At 44.3% G+C, this 16976-nt stretch overlaps 1 protein-coding gene across 8 annotated transcripts in view; it reads right to left on the minus strand.

Moving 5' to 3' along the window:
- Positions 1–16976, minus strand: part of KIAA1549L (KIAA1549 like) — a 305265-nt gene that overhangs the window by 149759 nt on the left and 138530 nt on the right. For all 8 annotated transcript variants that reach the window (XM_061610513.1, XM_061610520.1, XM_061610519.1 and 5 more), the window contains one exon: positions 12525–12688. In XM_061610513.1, coding sequence (XP_061466497.1) covers positions 12525–12688 — 164 coding nt within the window. The remainder of the gene's footprint in view (positions 1–12524; positions 12689–16976) is intronic.

Consider the following 16976-nt stretch of genomic DNA (forward strand, 5'->3'; position numbering starts at 1 on the left):
GCATGTGGCCAGGGATAGCTTTGGTTTAAATTTGGGTAGGAGACTACATATGTCTGCTGTAGAATAAAAAGGTGGGGGTAACCCTGAAAAATAATGATACTGTTCACAATGTTTTCCTTTTGGAAAGGAAAACATGAAATTCTTACCATGAATTTCTAGTCCTGGGGGTTCCTGGAGGGCAGTCCTGACCCTTGGGATGGATCCTCCCCCTGGCTGTGCAGGCAGGGTCCACTTTCAAATGCCTCACCCAGGGGTAGGGGCCATCCCTGCTCTCCAGACCGAATGTCAGCGCAAGGACAACCCTTCAAGCCCAACCAGGCTCCTGAGTTGTAGCAGAATCCGGGCCTGGCTGGCCCGCCGCTCCAACAGAAACCACAGGAACTTGATCAAAACAGGTGTCAACAAAGAACATAGACAAAACTAACAAAACAAATTGAAAACAATTGTTAGTAGCAACGGTAAGAAAAAAAGTGCCAGGAAATCCCTGTGGGACCCTAGCTACCTCCCCACATGTGGGACGCTGGCAGAAGCCTCTAGACTATGCATGACGCAATGTCCAGAATGAAGAGGTGGAGTCCTGCCCTCCAGGAACGCCTGGAAATAGAAATTCATGGTAAGAATTTCATGTTTTCCCCGGAGGTTCCTGGAGGGCAGTCCTGACCCTTGGGATATACCAGAGCCGAGTGTACCAGGGTGGGATTCTGGACAAGTGGTCATGTGCATACTACTCTCTGTAAGACCTTCTGGCCAAATGCTGCATATATCCAATAGAGGAAAACTGCCCTTGAAAGCTGCTGATGTAGAAGCCCCCCGCCAGGGAATGCGCTGTAAAACCTCCGGATGAAGACTTCCCCAGTGCTTGATAAGCTAAAACTATTGCCTCCTCAAGCCAGCAAGAGATGGAGGAGGAGGAAACCTTACACCCAATGGACTTCCCCCCAAAAGAAACAAACCGACACTCAGTCTTATGGAATGCAGAAGTCCTATCCAAATAGAACCTAAAAGCCCTATGGAGATCCAAGGTATGCCACGTCCGTTCCTTAGATGAGATCGGGTTTGGGCAGAACAATGGTAAGACCACCTCCTGAGACCTATGAAACAATGAGTTAACCTTGGGGATGAATGATGGATCTGGGCAAAGTACCACCTTGTCCTGGTGAAAAACGCATAGTTGGCTATCTGAAGACAATGCCCCGAACTCTGACACTCAACACGCTGATGTAATGGCCCCTAAGAAAATGGTCTTAAGGATAAGAAGATTGCAGGTGGCTAGAGACTCAAAGGGAGGACCCATAAGCGCTGACAACACCCAATTCAAACTCCACGTGGGAAAAAGGTGAACCACGGGAGGGTTCCGCTGACCAACCCCCTTGATAAATCATTGAAAACAGGGTGTGACAACAATGAAAAATTCCCCTGCAACCCAGAATGCTGCCTAATGCGGCCACTTGTCGCCTAATGGTGCTAGTGCCAAACCCTTATCTAATCCTGACTGGAGGAACCCCAGGACATCAACCAGCTCCCTGGAAGAAGAGTCCCTTCCACGGGCATGGCACCAACTCAGGAATACTTTCCAAGTTGAACTGTATGCTTTATGCATGGAAGCTTTATGGAAAGGCATAAGAGTATCTAAAACCTCCCCAGAGAACCCCATCTCCCTCAACCACAGCCACTCAGCCTCCAAGCTATCAGACGGAAGAGGTCTGGATGCTTCCTCTTTTCCCTTTTTTTCTTTGAAAGCTCCTTACTTGCCTCCTGCTGGGAATCATGCGTAGCAGAGGCCAAGGTCTTGGCACCCTGTACCTCTTTTGCCACTATTCCCCTTATACAGGCCATAAAATTTGGAAACTCCTACTCCCCTGGAAGACCAGTTACAGGAAAAATGTGTGCACTCACCCCTTCCATGCATGGTTCCTGAAAGTCTGCCCCAGATTTGGTCCTGGAAGATTGATTGGAAGAGAACCTTTCCTGGTTGCTATGTGAAGAACCCACCTGGTCCTCCATGGGGCTGGCCTCCTGGAGTCTGGCTGCTCTGCTGGTCTCCATGGCAGCTGATTAAGTAGCTCTCACCGATCCCAAGGTGGGGGTGGGTGAAGAGCTGGCCTTGACTAAGAGCCAGGGAACCACGTTGAAGGTCTTGCAGCTTGGGGCTTTCTGGCAGGAAAACGCCAACTGTGCTGATCCAGCCGCGCACCAACAATCACGATTGCGCCTCCTCCTGTGGCGTGCCTGCTGGCGCTGTAGAAGATTGCACCTCCGCTTGTCTGCTGGAGTGCACCCTGCTGCTGAGACTTCCTCTCCACGCGCTCATGCAGCCTGCTAGTGCTCCCCCCAACCCACCCTGGATAGACACAACCACAAGCTCTGTTTCCCTAGGTTAAAGAAAGGTCAGGCTGTTCTAGGTGGGAAAACAACAAACAAAAAAGACTTGCCTGGAAGTCGCAGCCCCTTGCTTAGATTAAAAGCAGCCAAAAGCTTAAACAGCCCCGCCCCTCGCTCAGGAAGGAAGCCTGCCTTCCTGCCTTCAAAGGAAGGAAGCCTGAGATAATCCTAAAGAGTTAAGCCCTAGCTGATAGTTGAGCCATCAGCTTCAATTAACACATCATTGGCTGGCAGCAGTAGCTGGGAGGAACCAGCCACACACAAATTCAGAGCACCCTAGCGAGGGAGCCTGATCCACGAGCTAGAGGGAGCCCCAGCTGACGAAGCGTCAAGGCGAGTTAAGCAGCAGAGAAAGTTCGGCAGCAGGGCGAGGAGGCCAGGGCCCCCCACTCTGCCCATCTATTCCCTGACCTCAACTAAACCGCAGTCTCCAACCCATTGACGTAATAAACCTTAAACAAAACTATGCAGGTAAGAAGCCAGTAGGGGTGTGGGGGCTTTCCAGTGTTTTGCACCGCCTGCAGCATGTACAACTATCTGCCTGTTGGACAGAAGTCGTGGGTGTGCTCTCGGTGCAATGAGCTCCTGGCTCTCCGGGAACGACTTCATTTCCTTGAGGCCAAGGTGGCGGACCTGGAAAAGCTGAGGCAGAGAGGTGTGTGGAGGAGGCCTTCAGGGACGTTATAGCTGTGTCCCACTCCAACGATGATAGCTCTCCTGCTATCATGGACAACGATGGTCTCGGGGAAGGAGAGCATCCAGCTGAGGAAGAGGGAAACGATCCCTTAGAAGGGACCCATTCCTTGGGGGATGAGCAGCTATCCTCTCGTGCCGAGGATATATCTCCAGGGGGTGGAGGGATCCTTGTAGTGGGTGATTTCATCATTAGGAACATAGTGGTGTGTGTGATGGGCGTGTAGACCGCACGGTGTTTTGCCTGCCTGGTGCGAAGGTTGCGGATATCGCCCGTCATTTAGATAGTTTGGTAGACAGTGCTGGGGAGGAGTCAGTGGTCGTGGTGCACGTTGGCACCAACGACATGGGGAAATGCAGCCATGTGGTCCTGGAAGCAAAATTTAGGTTGCTAGGTAGGATGCTGAAAACCAGGACCTCCAAGATGGCTTTCTCTGAAATGCTACCGGTTCCACATGCAGGACCAGCCAGAAAGGGACAGATTTGCAGTCTCAATGCATGGATGAGACGATGGTGTTGAGTGGAAGGGTTTGGATTTGTTAGGCACTGGGGAACATTTTGGGACAAGCCGGGCATGTACAAAAGGGACGGGCTCCACTTGAACCAGAATGGAACCAGACTGCTGGCACTTAAAATTAAAAAGGTGGCAGAGCAGCTTTTAAACTGACTGAGGGGGGAAACCCAACAGGAGCTGAGGAAGGTCCGGTTCGGAATAAACCTCCCCCCTGGGATTAAGACCAAAGAAATGATGAAATTTTAAAAGGGGTAGGCCTAGAAGTAGGCATTGTGAGAGCAGGGGCACAGGATATCAATTCAGAAGAGCAAAATTACCACAGGCCAAACCACAAGTGCCAAAGACACTTGAAGAGAGACACTGCTTACAAGTGCCTGTACGCTAATACTAGGAGCCTCCAAACCAAGATGGGAGAACTGGAGTGCTTGGTCTTAGAGGAGAGCATTGATATAGTGAGCATAACGGAGACCTGGTGGAATGGAGAAAACCAGTGAGATACGGTTATCCCTGGATATAAACTATATCGGAAGGACAGGGAAGAACGTATTGGTGGTGGGGTCGCTCTATACGTGAAAGAAGGCATTGAATCCAGCAAGCTCGAAACCCCAAAAGAGGCGGACTCCTCCACAGAATCGTTGTGGGTGGTGATACCATGCCCCAGGAGGGATTTAATACTGGGAACGATCTATCGTCCCCCTGATCAAAAAGCTCAGGGAGACCTTGAGATGAGATATGAAATTGAGGAAGCATCCAAACTAGAAAATGTGGTAGTAATGGGTGACTTCAACTACCCAGACATAGACTGGCCGCATATGTGTTCCAGTCATGACAAAGAAGCAAAGTTTCTAGATATTCTAAATGACTATGCCCTAGACCAGTTGGTCATGGAACTGACCAGAGGGAAGGCAACCCTAGACTTAATCCTCAGTGGGGACCGGGACCTGGTGCAAGATGTAAGTGTTGTTGAACCGATTGGGAGCAGTGACCATAGTGCTATTAAATTAAACATACATGTAAATGGCCAATTGCCTAGAAAATCCAACATGGTCACATTTGACTTCAAAAGAGGAAACTTCACAAAAATGAGGGGATTGGTAAAAAGAAAGCTGAAAAACAAAGTCCAGAGGGTCACATCACTCAAAAATGCTTGGAAGTTGTTTAAAAACACTATATTAGAAGCTCAACTGGAGTGCATACCGCAGATCAGAAAAGGTACCGCCAGGGCCAAGAAGATGCCAGCATGGTTAATGAGCAAAGTCAAGGAAGCTCTTATAGGCAAAAAGTCTTCCTTCAGAAAATGGAAGTCTTGTCCGAATAAAGAAAATAAAAAAGAACACAAACTCTGGCAAAAGAAATGCAAGAAGACAATAAGGGATGCTAAAAAAGAATTTGAGGAGCACATTGCTAAGAACATAAAAACCAAAAACAAAAAATTCTATAAATACATTCAAAGCAGGAGACCATCTAGGGAGGCGATTGGACCCTTGGATGATAAGGGAGTCAAAGGTGTACTAACGAACAATAAGGAGATTGCAGAGAAGCTAAATGAATTCTTTGCATCTGTCTTCACAGTGGAAGATATAGGGCACATCCCTGAACCTGAACTAACATTTGCAGGAAGGGATTCTGAGGAACTGAGACAAATAGTGGTAACGAGAGAGGAAGTTCTAGGCTTAATGGACAATATAAAAACTGACAAATCACCAGGCCCAGATGGCATCCACCCAAGAGTTCTCAAAGAACTCAAAGGTGAAATTGCTGATCTGCTAACTAAAATATGTAACTTGTCCCTCGGGTCCTCCTCCGTGCCTGAGGACTGGAAAGTGGCAAATGTAACGCCAATCTTCAAAAAGGGATCCAGAGGGGATCCCGGAAATTACAGGCCAGTTAGCTTAACTTCTGTCCCTGGAAAACTGGTAGAAAGTACTATTAAAGCTAGATTAACTAAGCACATAGAAGAACAAGCCTTGCTGAAGCAGAGCCAGCATGGCTTCTGCAAGGGAAAGTCCTGTCTCAGTAACCTACTAGAATTCTTTGAGAGGGTCAACAAGCATATAGATAGAGGTGATCCAGTGGACATAGTGTACTTAGACTTTCAAAAAGCGTTTGACAAGGTACCTCACCAAAGACTTCTGAGGAAGCTTAGCAGTCATGGAATAAGAGGAGAGGTCCTCTTGTGGATAAGGAATTGGTTAAGAAGCAGAAAGCAGAGAGTAGGAATAAACGGACAGTTCTCTCAATGGAGGGCTGTAGAAAGTGGAGTCCCTCAAGGATCAGTATTGGGGCCTGTACTTTTCAACTTGTTCATTAATGACCTAGAATTAGGAGTGAGCAGTGAAGTGGCCAAGTTTGCTGACGACACTAAATTGTTCAGGGTTGTTAAAACAAAAAGGGATTGCGAAGAGCTCCAAAAAGACATCTCCAAACTGAGTGAATGGGCGGGAAAATGGCAAATGCAATTCAATATAAACAAGTGTAAAATTATGCATATTGGAGCAAAAATTCTTAATTTCACATATACACTCATGGGGTCTGAACTGGTGGTGACCGACCAGGAGAGAGACCTTGGGGTTTTAGCGGACAGCACAATGAAAATGTCGACCCAGTGTGCGGCAGCGTGAAAAAGGCAAATTCCATGCTAGCAATAATTAGGAAAGGTATTGAAAATAAAACAGCTGATATCATAATGCCGTTGTATAAATCTATGGTGCGGCCGCATTTGGAATACTGTGTACAGTTCTGGTCGCCTCATCTCAAAAAGAATATTATAGAGTTGGAAAAGATTCAGAAGAGGGCAACCAGAATGATCAAGGGGATGGAGCGACTCCCTTACGAGGAAAGGTTGCAGCATTTGGGGCTTTTTAGTTTAGAGAAAAGGCGGGTCAGAGGAGACATGATAGAAGTGTATAAAATTATGCATGGCGTTGAGAAAGTGGATAGAGAAAAGTTCTTCTCCCTCTCTCATAATACTAGAACTCGTGGACATTCAAAGAAGCTGAATGTTGGAAGATTCAGGACAGACAAAAGGAAGTACTTCTTTACTCAGTGCATAGTTAAACTATGGAATTTGCTCCCACAAGATGCAGTAATGGCCACCAGCTTGGATGGCTTTAAAAGAAGATTAGACCAATTCATGGAGGACAGGGCTATCAATGGCTGCTAGCCGTGATGGCTGTGCTCTGCCACCCAAGTCAGAGGCAGCATGCTTCTGAAAACCAGTTGCCGGAAGCCTCAGGAGGGGAGAGTGTTCTTGCACTCGGGTCCTGCTTGCAGGCTTCCCCCAGGCATCTGGTTGGCCACTGTGAGAACAGGATGCTGGACTAGATGGGCCACTGGCCTGATCCAGCAGGCTCTTCTTATGTTCTTATGTTCTTAAGAGAGGGTTAAAGGAGAAAGAGAGAAGATGAAAAAGGTGAGGTAAGAAGGAAAAATAAAATGAAGAACTATATAAAAAGCTGAGCTCTTAAGGAGCTCTGCAGGATCCAACCATTTCTAATGAGAGGCAGGGCCGGTCTGGGTAGTGGGGATGGTCCCTCCCCCTGGGTGAGGTATTTGCAGGTGGACCCTGCCTGCACAGCCAGAGGGAGGATGCATCCCAAGGACTGGGACTGCCCTCCAGCAACCTTTGGGCTCCCTTTATTTATTTATTTATTAGATTTATATCTCACCCTTCCTTCAAGTAGGAGCCCTTCCCCCCTCCCTCTGCCTGCCCCCCTCAGGTCAGCTTCACCTATCCTAAGCATGATTGCACAGAAGTAAATCCCACTGAATTCAACAAGCATGCAAATGATCAAACCTGCCCTCCTTCCCCTCCCCTTGCCCCTCCCTCTCCCCTCCTTCCTAGTCCCTTCTCCCCTCCTCCTTGCCCCTCCCCCTTCCCCTCCTTCCTTCTCCCTCACAGTCTCCTCTCCTCTCCCCCTCCGCACTCCAGCCCTCCCCCACTCCAATCCTCCCTCTTCTCCCCTTCCCCTTGGTCAGTTTCACCTATCCTAATCATGATTGCATGGGAGTAAATCCCACTGGACTCAATAAGCATACAATTGATCAAACCTGCCCCCTCTCCCCTCCCCCTCCCTTCCTCCTCCCCTCCTCTTTTCCCTCCTCCCCCCATGGTCAGTTTCACCTATCCTAAGCATGATTGCAGGGGAGTAAATGATAAATCCATTCTCAGCAAGCTTGCACAGGATCCCATTTCTTATCTCCCTGATTAAAAAGCAGAGAAATTCACTAATAGGCAAAAAAACCCTTGCAGTTTAAGAACATGCCTACAGCCAACAGATATTTCTATCACTTTAAATGCAGGGAAATTGGACAGCTATAGTGAATGCACCAGGGGAGAAGGAGACCTGACCTCCTCTCTGAGATATTGTACTGCCCTACAAATTTGTCAAAATGCAAACACAATTTGGATTGGTCTTTCACAATCCAATCCACTTCCTGTGTAGCTTGGAAGAATTTGGAAACATATGTCTCTGAGAATGTGACCAAATTCTTCCAAGCTACACAGGAAATGGATTGGACTGTGATTGCCTATTAGTGAATTTCATTAAGACTGAATTTTGGTCATCAATTACTTGCTCTTTTTCTCAGCATTATTTTCAACAGATTATATTTTTTCCCCACTAAAGTGTTTAAGGAATACTCAGGGAAACAACATCATAAAAAACCCTGGGAATTCTTCAAAATAAATGTACTTCGAAAAGGGGTATTAGGTAGGGTCAGGAACTCTGGAGCTTGAACAAGGAATCATAGAGCCTCGGTTGATAATCTAGAGTTTTTCAGGATAGGAATTCTGTGGAGACCTTCATACATGTGGAGGGGTGACTGTGATCATGGCATCATCTCCCTCCCCTTCTACACACCCAACATCAACAAATTAAATCAAAAAGTGTGCAAAGACACCTAAGCTCATATACCCCCAATGTGCATCAACTCCAGTTGCACAATCTGTACTGTATTTTTTTGCAGTCAGCACCTGTGTATATAGGCGCTTATGCTAACATTATAATCAATGCATCAATGTCAGGTACATAAAGGTGCAGGGCCTCCACCATAATCTCAGTTCCCTCATCCTGTCCACAGTTTCAGAGAGCCTGTGTGAGCATTCAGGCCTCAGAGCCTTCTGATATAGGAAGGGATAAGAAATTGCTACACTAGTCTGTGCAATTAGTAGGCAGTACAAGGTTTCTGGATTGGCAAGACTGGTATAACAACTTAGACACTTGCTTTTTACCCTTGAGCATTCAACAGAGTAGGATCTTCTGCCTGATTGGATATATACCTAGCTCTAGCCTCCAGCCATAGCCTGTAGTGGCCCTGATCCAGGGAACCTCCAACCCACCTATAGCCCTAGATTCTGCCGGTAGGGATTGTCCCCTACAGCTCTGGACTGTCCCTAACAAGATTGCTGGTTAAATGATCAAATGGCTAAAACTGCTGTGTTTCTTGCTTCAAAACAGTCATTTATTCTTCATGGCTTTTCATATCATTCCAATGTCTATAAACTGTCATCAATTGTATCTGTCTGTTTTAAATTGGGATTTTCCTTTGGCTTTGAACTGAGTACTAGAACACATTTCCCAACAAATTAGAAACTAGGCATATAGCTTAGTAATTAAAAGGAGAATGCTGCCTTCCCTAACAACATCATTGTTTTCAGAATGTCCTCGCCCCTAATCAATAGACTCCTGTTTGCAGGAGTGTGGGAATTCTCATGGAAATTTACCAGGAGAGATGGGAATCATCACAAGTTGGCTGAGTACTCTCCATATCATCTAGTTTCATACTATGTTCTGAGTCGTAGAGAATTTTTAAAAACAACCTGGCATTGGGGGGGGGCGGACTTTTCACACTGAGAGACTCCTAAATAATGACTCCACGCTAGAGGTCTAATTTCTTTGGAGCCTCAATCTACTTTGTGGTTTGCTTGGCAAAGTTATTAATTCAGTTCTGGCAACATCTATATGAGATTACAGTAATGGAACAAATGTGTGAATCCCAAAAATAAGCCACATAAATAATTTCATCACTGTAATGTGCCCATTTGGTTGGAATTTCAAATCACACCAACAGAGAACTGAAGCTGACTGAATATTCTAAGATGCACATCTGTGAACATCAGAGCACACAAATGCACATTTGAGGGAGCTTTATAGAAATGCAAACACACACTCTCCGTCATAAGGATATGGGGTGCAGGGTACATACACCTGACTTTTCCTGCACTTCAGATATAAAATCACGATCTCTAAAATCATGCCATGAATTAAGAGGAACACAGGTTTAATACAGAGGCTGCCACCATGTCGAGACATAAAATAACTCAGTTAAAATAGAATACATTCAACAATTTAAACAGTTCATCCTTGCAACATATTTCATCTTGTATCACACAAAAACTCCTCGTAGGTTTATTGTCAACAGCTGTCCTTATTTTGAAACCTTGTACCAAGAAGAGCATGCTTATGTGCAGTCATTCATGTGCTAAAAAATCTCACATTGCCCACTTTTTTCCCCTAGTTAAGTCAACTGATACAAATATCTCTAAGTATAGTACAGAACATTCCTATTGTTAAATCAATCTAGGATGCCAAAAGAAAGAAAGAAAGAAAGAAAGAAAGAAAGAAAGAAAGAAAGAAAGAAAGAAAGAAAGAAAGAAAGAAAGAAAGAAAGAAAGAAAGAAAGAAAGAAAGAACTTTCAGGATGCTATAGACTCTGTTTTAAAAAGACACTGATCTTTTCCAAGTCCATTTTTCACTTTTCCCTCACCTGCTGTATATTGCAATATTTAATGCCAAAGGATTCATTGCCCCTCTATCTTTACATTAATTTGTTTAGTTCCATTCACAAAAGGAGAATTCTAAAAGGTAATCCGGTAGGCAGCCTTTCTCTGTGCAAAGAACTGCAGTGCACAGAACTCTGTTAGCAGCAGCAGCAGGACTGCAGCACTGACTATGCAGTTCCACTCTCCTTGTTCCCCCTTGATATGTGAAATCAAAGCAAGCAGAGCAAATAAAACAGAAACACTCCACAAAAATAAGCAGCAAACCAAGGAGGTTCCTCTTTGTAGGGTTTGATCTGTTGTTATATTTTGCAGAGCAAACACAAAACACCCCTAACAGCAGCCATCCTATTAAATAGACAGATTAAAATAAGCATAATTTTAATAAATAAATAAACAACTTCAGCCATATTCAGATTTTTCATCCAGAAGATTTGTCATACTGAAGTAGTTTCAGGTGTTTTTGCAACTAGAGAAACAACACACAGTCTATTTAAATACACTGTGCACATATCACTGGCACTGGCAGCTGTTTGCATTGCCAATATATTACACTTAATTTCTTACTAGCAATTACAATAATTGTTATGCCTGACAAACCAGAACTCCAGGCAGGCTAAAATGAAAACAAAATGTTATTCTAATGTCACCGATCAAACATTTAACACTAGAGCACATAAATTAAAAAATGGGAAGAACCTTTGTCTTCTTATCCTTGTGCACAAATGTTCTTTTAATCACACTGTCCAAATTTTATATTCAAAGCAAGAGATCTAACTAACTCACAGAATTCCAAACTGTAGAGATGCTAGCCGTAGTATTCAAGTAAAGAGTAAACTAAATGTGAACCAAGAGATCTAAAAATAGGATCTTCTGCTGTTTTTCAACCACTGTACTCTATCTTCAGTATTAGCTGTTTTATTTTATTTCCACCTTTCCAATGTCGACTGCATTTCTTGTGATTTTGCCCAGAAAACTAATGAAGTACTAGCATTGTCAGAACAGGGAAGATGATTTGAACTATACAGGATGCTGAAAATTCTGCACATCATGACTGAATACACTGGAAACATGTAGTTTGTGAAGTAATTGACTACACTCCTGACTTGTTTCCTTGAAGCTAAATGCATACTTTTCAGACACACACATCTCTAAAGTGCACTGAATCTAGTTGTTGAGTTACACTGGAGGCTATGGCTATAATTCTATACCCACTTACACAGCAGTACTGAACTCAATGTGACTTATTTCTGAGTAGACACATATAGAAATATGCGGTGACTTTCCCAAAGGCTTTCCTCCTTTTCTTACTTGCTATCTTTCCACTCAACAATAAACAACAGCCATTCTTCCTATTGTTAGCATCCATTTTTGTTGTTTCTGCGTCTAAACTATTCCTAGATATGAATGTTATATGATGAGATGGATATTATTACGTTTACTTTTTTAAAATGTTTCTGTATTTTTGCTATTTTTCTTATGTTATTGTCTCTCTTTTCTTTTGATTTCTTTTGATCATGACATATGGTTTTGACAATAAAAGCTGATTGATTGTTATAGTATCTAGAATCACTCAAAGTTTGGACAAAGTTCTGAAGCAGTGACTGATATTGATCAGGAGACTTTATTTACCACTTTGACATGCTGACCCAATTGGTGAATATCTATTATCTCATTTCCACCATCATGTTATATTATGGCCAGGAGGCACTAAAAAGTTCTTAGGCTGTTCCAAATACCTGACGGTGGCAGTTTCAGGCTGCCTGGAAAAGAGACTGAATAGCAGTAGTAAGCGATTTTGCAGGAATCAGATTGCTGTGAATCATATATTTCATTCTGTACTTGCTGATACATCTCTATACCTTCTCAACCTGTATGACTGTAAACGAAGAAAAATTTTATGAAGACATCTTAAGCAACTAGTGCTTCCTCTTTTCCACAGGGACTTACCCTGTAAAGATTGCCTTGCACTTGAAAGGGAGCCTGTAATTGGCAATGGCTTCTGACTGTCTTTGAGTACAGACTACTATCTTGCTGGTTTAGTAAAACCTGTTCAAAGAGGGCACAATCTTGTCCTCCTAGCACAGAATTATGAAGAATGTAACACCAAAGAAGCAAATTCACATTCCTGAACCTGGGATAAAAATTACCTACTTTGGCTCTCTGTGGCAGGTTCATCATGGTGTCTGCCTTGAAATCATTTTTGTTCTTCCTGCACAGAACTGCCGTGATAATGATGATGATGACTGTAACCACAGCAATGGGAGCCAACACTGCTGCAATGATCCATAAGTTGTTGGGTGGGTTTTTCACCACAGCTGCATATAATCAAGGAGGAGAAAAAGTCAAGTTATAAATCTGCCTTATAATGAGTCGCACATTGGCCTTTCAAGCCCAGTACTGTTTACTCTTGGCAGTAGGTCTGAAAAAGCCCCATTCCTGCCATCTTAACTGGAGATGCCTATGACTCAAACTAGAACTTAAGGATGGAAATCTACCAGGACCTATAGACTACTACAGTGAACAACCATCACTATCAGCTACTGTGAAAATGGGGGAGAGAGGGGAGTGACCTTTGCACTCCAATCATACCAGAAATACCAGTTCAAGTTCACTTAGGGGAAAGGCTATACTTCAATGGTAGATTTTCGCATGCAAAAGTTTCATTTGGAGAGCCACTGCCAATCAGTGTTGACAACACTGTCAACAATGGATCTAACAAAAATTGTTATGAAAACACCTTAAGCAGTTAGTGCTTCCTCTTTTCCACAGGCAGCCTGTAATTGCCAATGGTTTCTGACTGTCTTTGAGCATAAACTACTGTCTCACTGGTTTAGTAAAATCTATTCAAAGACAGCACAGTCTTGTTCTCTCAGCACAGGATTATGGCAGGTTCTTCATGGTGTTTAGCAGAGGTTACCATGCCCACTCGGGCCCCTCATTATACAAGTTCTCAAAAACTGCTAATTGAACATCCTGCTTGCTCCCATAACAATCAAGCAATAACATTTATGAATGAATGATTAGAAATATAACATTTAAGTGACTAGAAATTAAAAAGAGGTGCAGGTCACTGGTAACTATTTCCAGCTGGAACAAGACTTTAAAATCAATAATGTAATTAATGTTTCCAGAACTAGCCAAAAGATGTATAATCATTGTAAACAATTAAAAATGGATATAATATCCAATATTTGAACAATCTGTAGCAAGTCATCTTTCATTTTTCCTTGATCTACAACTAATTTATGTAATTTCAAACTTGACAAAGCTGCATTAGCTGCTCATATGCAGCTGTTTAAGCTTCAATCCACAAGTTATCTAGAGAAGAAATAGTAATTTTTTACATTGTATCGTACATTGCCAGAGACTGCAGCATTAGGTGATTAACAAATTCAATAAATTAAATAAATTTAATACATTTTTGTTGTTGTTTCAGCACTTGGTTGCCACTTGGAGCCACACAAGCACGCCTGTCCCTTGGGGCCAACTATGACAGGATCTATTCCTGTATTGTCAATAATAATAATGATAGTAATAAAACCTACTAAATACAAGGGACTACCGAAGCTGTCATCTACAGGTTTCTGATGAGTCATCTATTGATGTACGCTTACGTCAGGGCATATACTGTTGAAGACTTAAAATTTGTGAAAGGTTTTAAAATGAAACCAAGTCATTCCTACTTTGCAGGAATGATTAGAATGATGATGATGATGATTTATCAAATTTATATTCCTCCCTTTGTCCCAAGGAAGCCCAGGGTGGCAAACACATCCACAATAAAACAATTGTTTAAAGCATTGCAAAAACAGTTAAAATTTCTCTCAGCCAGTGATCTCAGAGTTGCCAGGAAAAACGGAAATTCTTACTGTGAATTTCTATTCCCGGGGTTCCTGGAAGACAGTCATTGGCCTTGGGAATGGCGCCTCCCTCTGGGTCAGCAGGCAGGGTCCACTTCAGATGACTTTACCCTGGGGGAGGGGCCATCCTGCTCCAGACTGCCTGAACAAGCAAGATCACCCCTTCGCCCCCCCTGGATCACCTGACTCGAGTGTCGGAGTCCATCCTTCCAACGTTTCCTGACTTGAACAGAAACTGAAGAGAGGAGTAGAAATTGCCAGGAAATCCCCGGGTGGCCCTAACTACCACTCTACATGTAGGGCGCTGGCAGAAGCCACTAACCCCTGACCTGCATAGACCAAAAACCCCGGAATGAAGCGGCGGGAACTGTCCTCCAGGAACCCCCAGGAATAGAAATTCACTGTAAGAATTTCCATTTTCCCCCAGAGGTTTCTGGAGGGCAGTCATTGGCCTTGGGACATACCAGAGCCCTTAAACCGGGTGGGATTCCAGTAATGCAGGTCACATCTTAACCACCCTCTGCAAGACTCTCCACCCGAAGGCTGCATCGGCAGAGGCCAACAAATCAACTTTATAGTGTCTAGAGAAGGTGTGAACAGAAGCCCATGTTGCTGCCCTACATATGTCTAGTATGGGAAAGCTACCCTTGTACGCTGCTGATGTAGAAGCCCCCCTCAAAGAATGTGCTGTTAACCTCCCCTCCAAGGGAGCTTTTCCCAAAGACTGGTAGGCTTGAACTATCGCCTCCTTAAGCGAGCGGGAAATTGAGAAGGGGGAAGCCTTACCTCCTTGGGAGGCCCCTCCAAAAGATACAAACAGTGCTTCCGATTTTCTAAACCCTGACGTCCTGTCCAGGTAGAAACGCAGAGCCCTATGCATGTCCAAAGTGTGCCATGCCTTCTTAGGAGAAGAAGGATTTGGGCAAAATGATGGCAAAACCACCTCCTGAGCCCTGTGAAAGAGCAAGTTGATTTTAGGAATGAAGGAGGGGTCTGTCCTCAAGACCACCCTATCCGTGTGAAAGATACACAACTGAACATCAGAAGAGAGAGCCCTGAGCTCTGACACCTGCCGAGCAGAGGTAATTGCCACCAGGAACACCATCTTCAGGGTTAGTAACTTTAAATTGCACGTGGCTAGTGGTTCAAAAGGAGGATCCATAAGCACTGTAAGGACCCAGTACCATGAGGGGAAAGTAAGGTGAAGTTTTAAAACTGAAACTGCTGAGCTCTTATGGAGCTCAGCAGGACCCAACAGAATGCTGCAACAGGCAGGGCTGGTCTGGAGAGAGTGGGATGGCCCCTCCCCCAGGGTGAAGTCATCTGAAGTGGACCCTGCCTGCTGACCCAGAGGGAGGTGCCAATCCCAAGGCCAATGACTGTCCTCCAGGAACCTCCAGGGAATATCTAATGCCTAGGTAAAGAGAATGTTTTTAAATTCTTCCTTAAAGTCAATAATGAGTGAGACAAATGTACCACACAAGGGAGGGTATTCCACAAATGGGAAACTGCCACTAAAAAGGCCCTTTCATAGTTCAATGCCAACTGGGCAGCCACTAGTGACAGTACCATCAACAAGGCCTCATCTGCCCATCACAGGGTCCGAGACAGTTGATACTGGGAAAGGTGCTCCATTTAGAGCTTTATATGCTAGTACTAACATCTTGAATTGGGCCTGGTAGCTCATTGGCAGCCAGTGCAGTGTTTTCAGAACCAGTGACTTATTGTCTCATTGAGCTGCTCCACTTACCAGCCTAGCAGCTGCATTCTATACTAGCTGCAGATAGTCTGTAATCTGAAGGACTATGGTATCAAACAAAAGCAAAGATCTTGCTTCATTCACTGTTTTGATAAAACTGTTAATCGAAAAAAAAATCTTCTAACATAATTACTATAGGTCCAGTTCATACACCACACTAAGTCAAATCATTGTGTAGCACAAATGTTCAAGTTCCAGGAGAGAAGACTGTGGATGTTTGGCTCCTCTACAGTTGCCCTGCTGCTATGCTTTGCTGAGCTAAGCCATGGCTTGACTTAGCATGTCATCCAAACTCAGGCTCATGGTTTAGCTCTTTCCAAATTAACTATAAGCTGTAACCAAAGTTTATCCAATTTTTTACAGCTCATGGTTTGTCCAGGAGAGCTACACCATGAGCCTGGGTTTGGCCCTCATGCTAAGCCAAACCATGGCTTAGCTCAGTGCAGCAGCAGAACAACTGGGAAGGAACAAAGCAGCCACAATCTCCTCTCCTGCATATTCAGGAGTCTTCACATTCACTCTAATCCATAGTTTGATTTAGTGCAGGGTTGGGGAAACTTTGGCCTCTAAGCCTATCATGGCCTCCTGGGAGTCCAATTTGGCTCGTGAGGCCATTTTCCCCAAACCACATGTGAGGGCTGCTTCAAGGAGACTTTTGCAAAGGCGTTCAGGCAGTTTCTGCGTTCCTGTTTGCTTAAAGCCTTTAAGTCCCCAGTCTCAGAGACGTGAAAGAGAATCACAAGGAGACTTGGAAAAAGGCATTTGCAAATCTCCCCCTTTCTCTTTAACTCCCCATCTTGGAGACTTAAGGGAAGCACAAGGGATTTTGACAAGTGAGTGGCTCCATCATAATCATAATGGCCCACAAAGCAGATCCTGATAAGAATCTTGCCCACGGAGCCAAAAAGGTTCCCCCCCACCTCTGGCTTAGTGTGATGTGCAAGCCAGACCAGAGTGGGAAAAAATAGGAAAATAATTTTAAAC

Source organism: Rhineura floridana, chromosome 2 (genome assembly GCF_030035675.1).
Source record: "Rhineura floridana isolate rRhiFlo1 chromosome 2, rRhiFlo1.hap2, whole genome shotgun sequence".
NCBI lineage: Eukaryota > Metazoa > Chordata > Lepidosauria > Squamata > Rhineuridae > Rhineura > Rhineura floridana.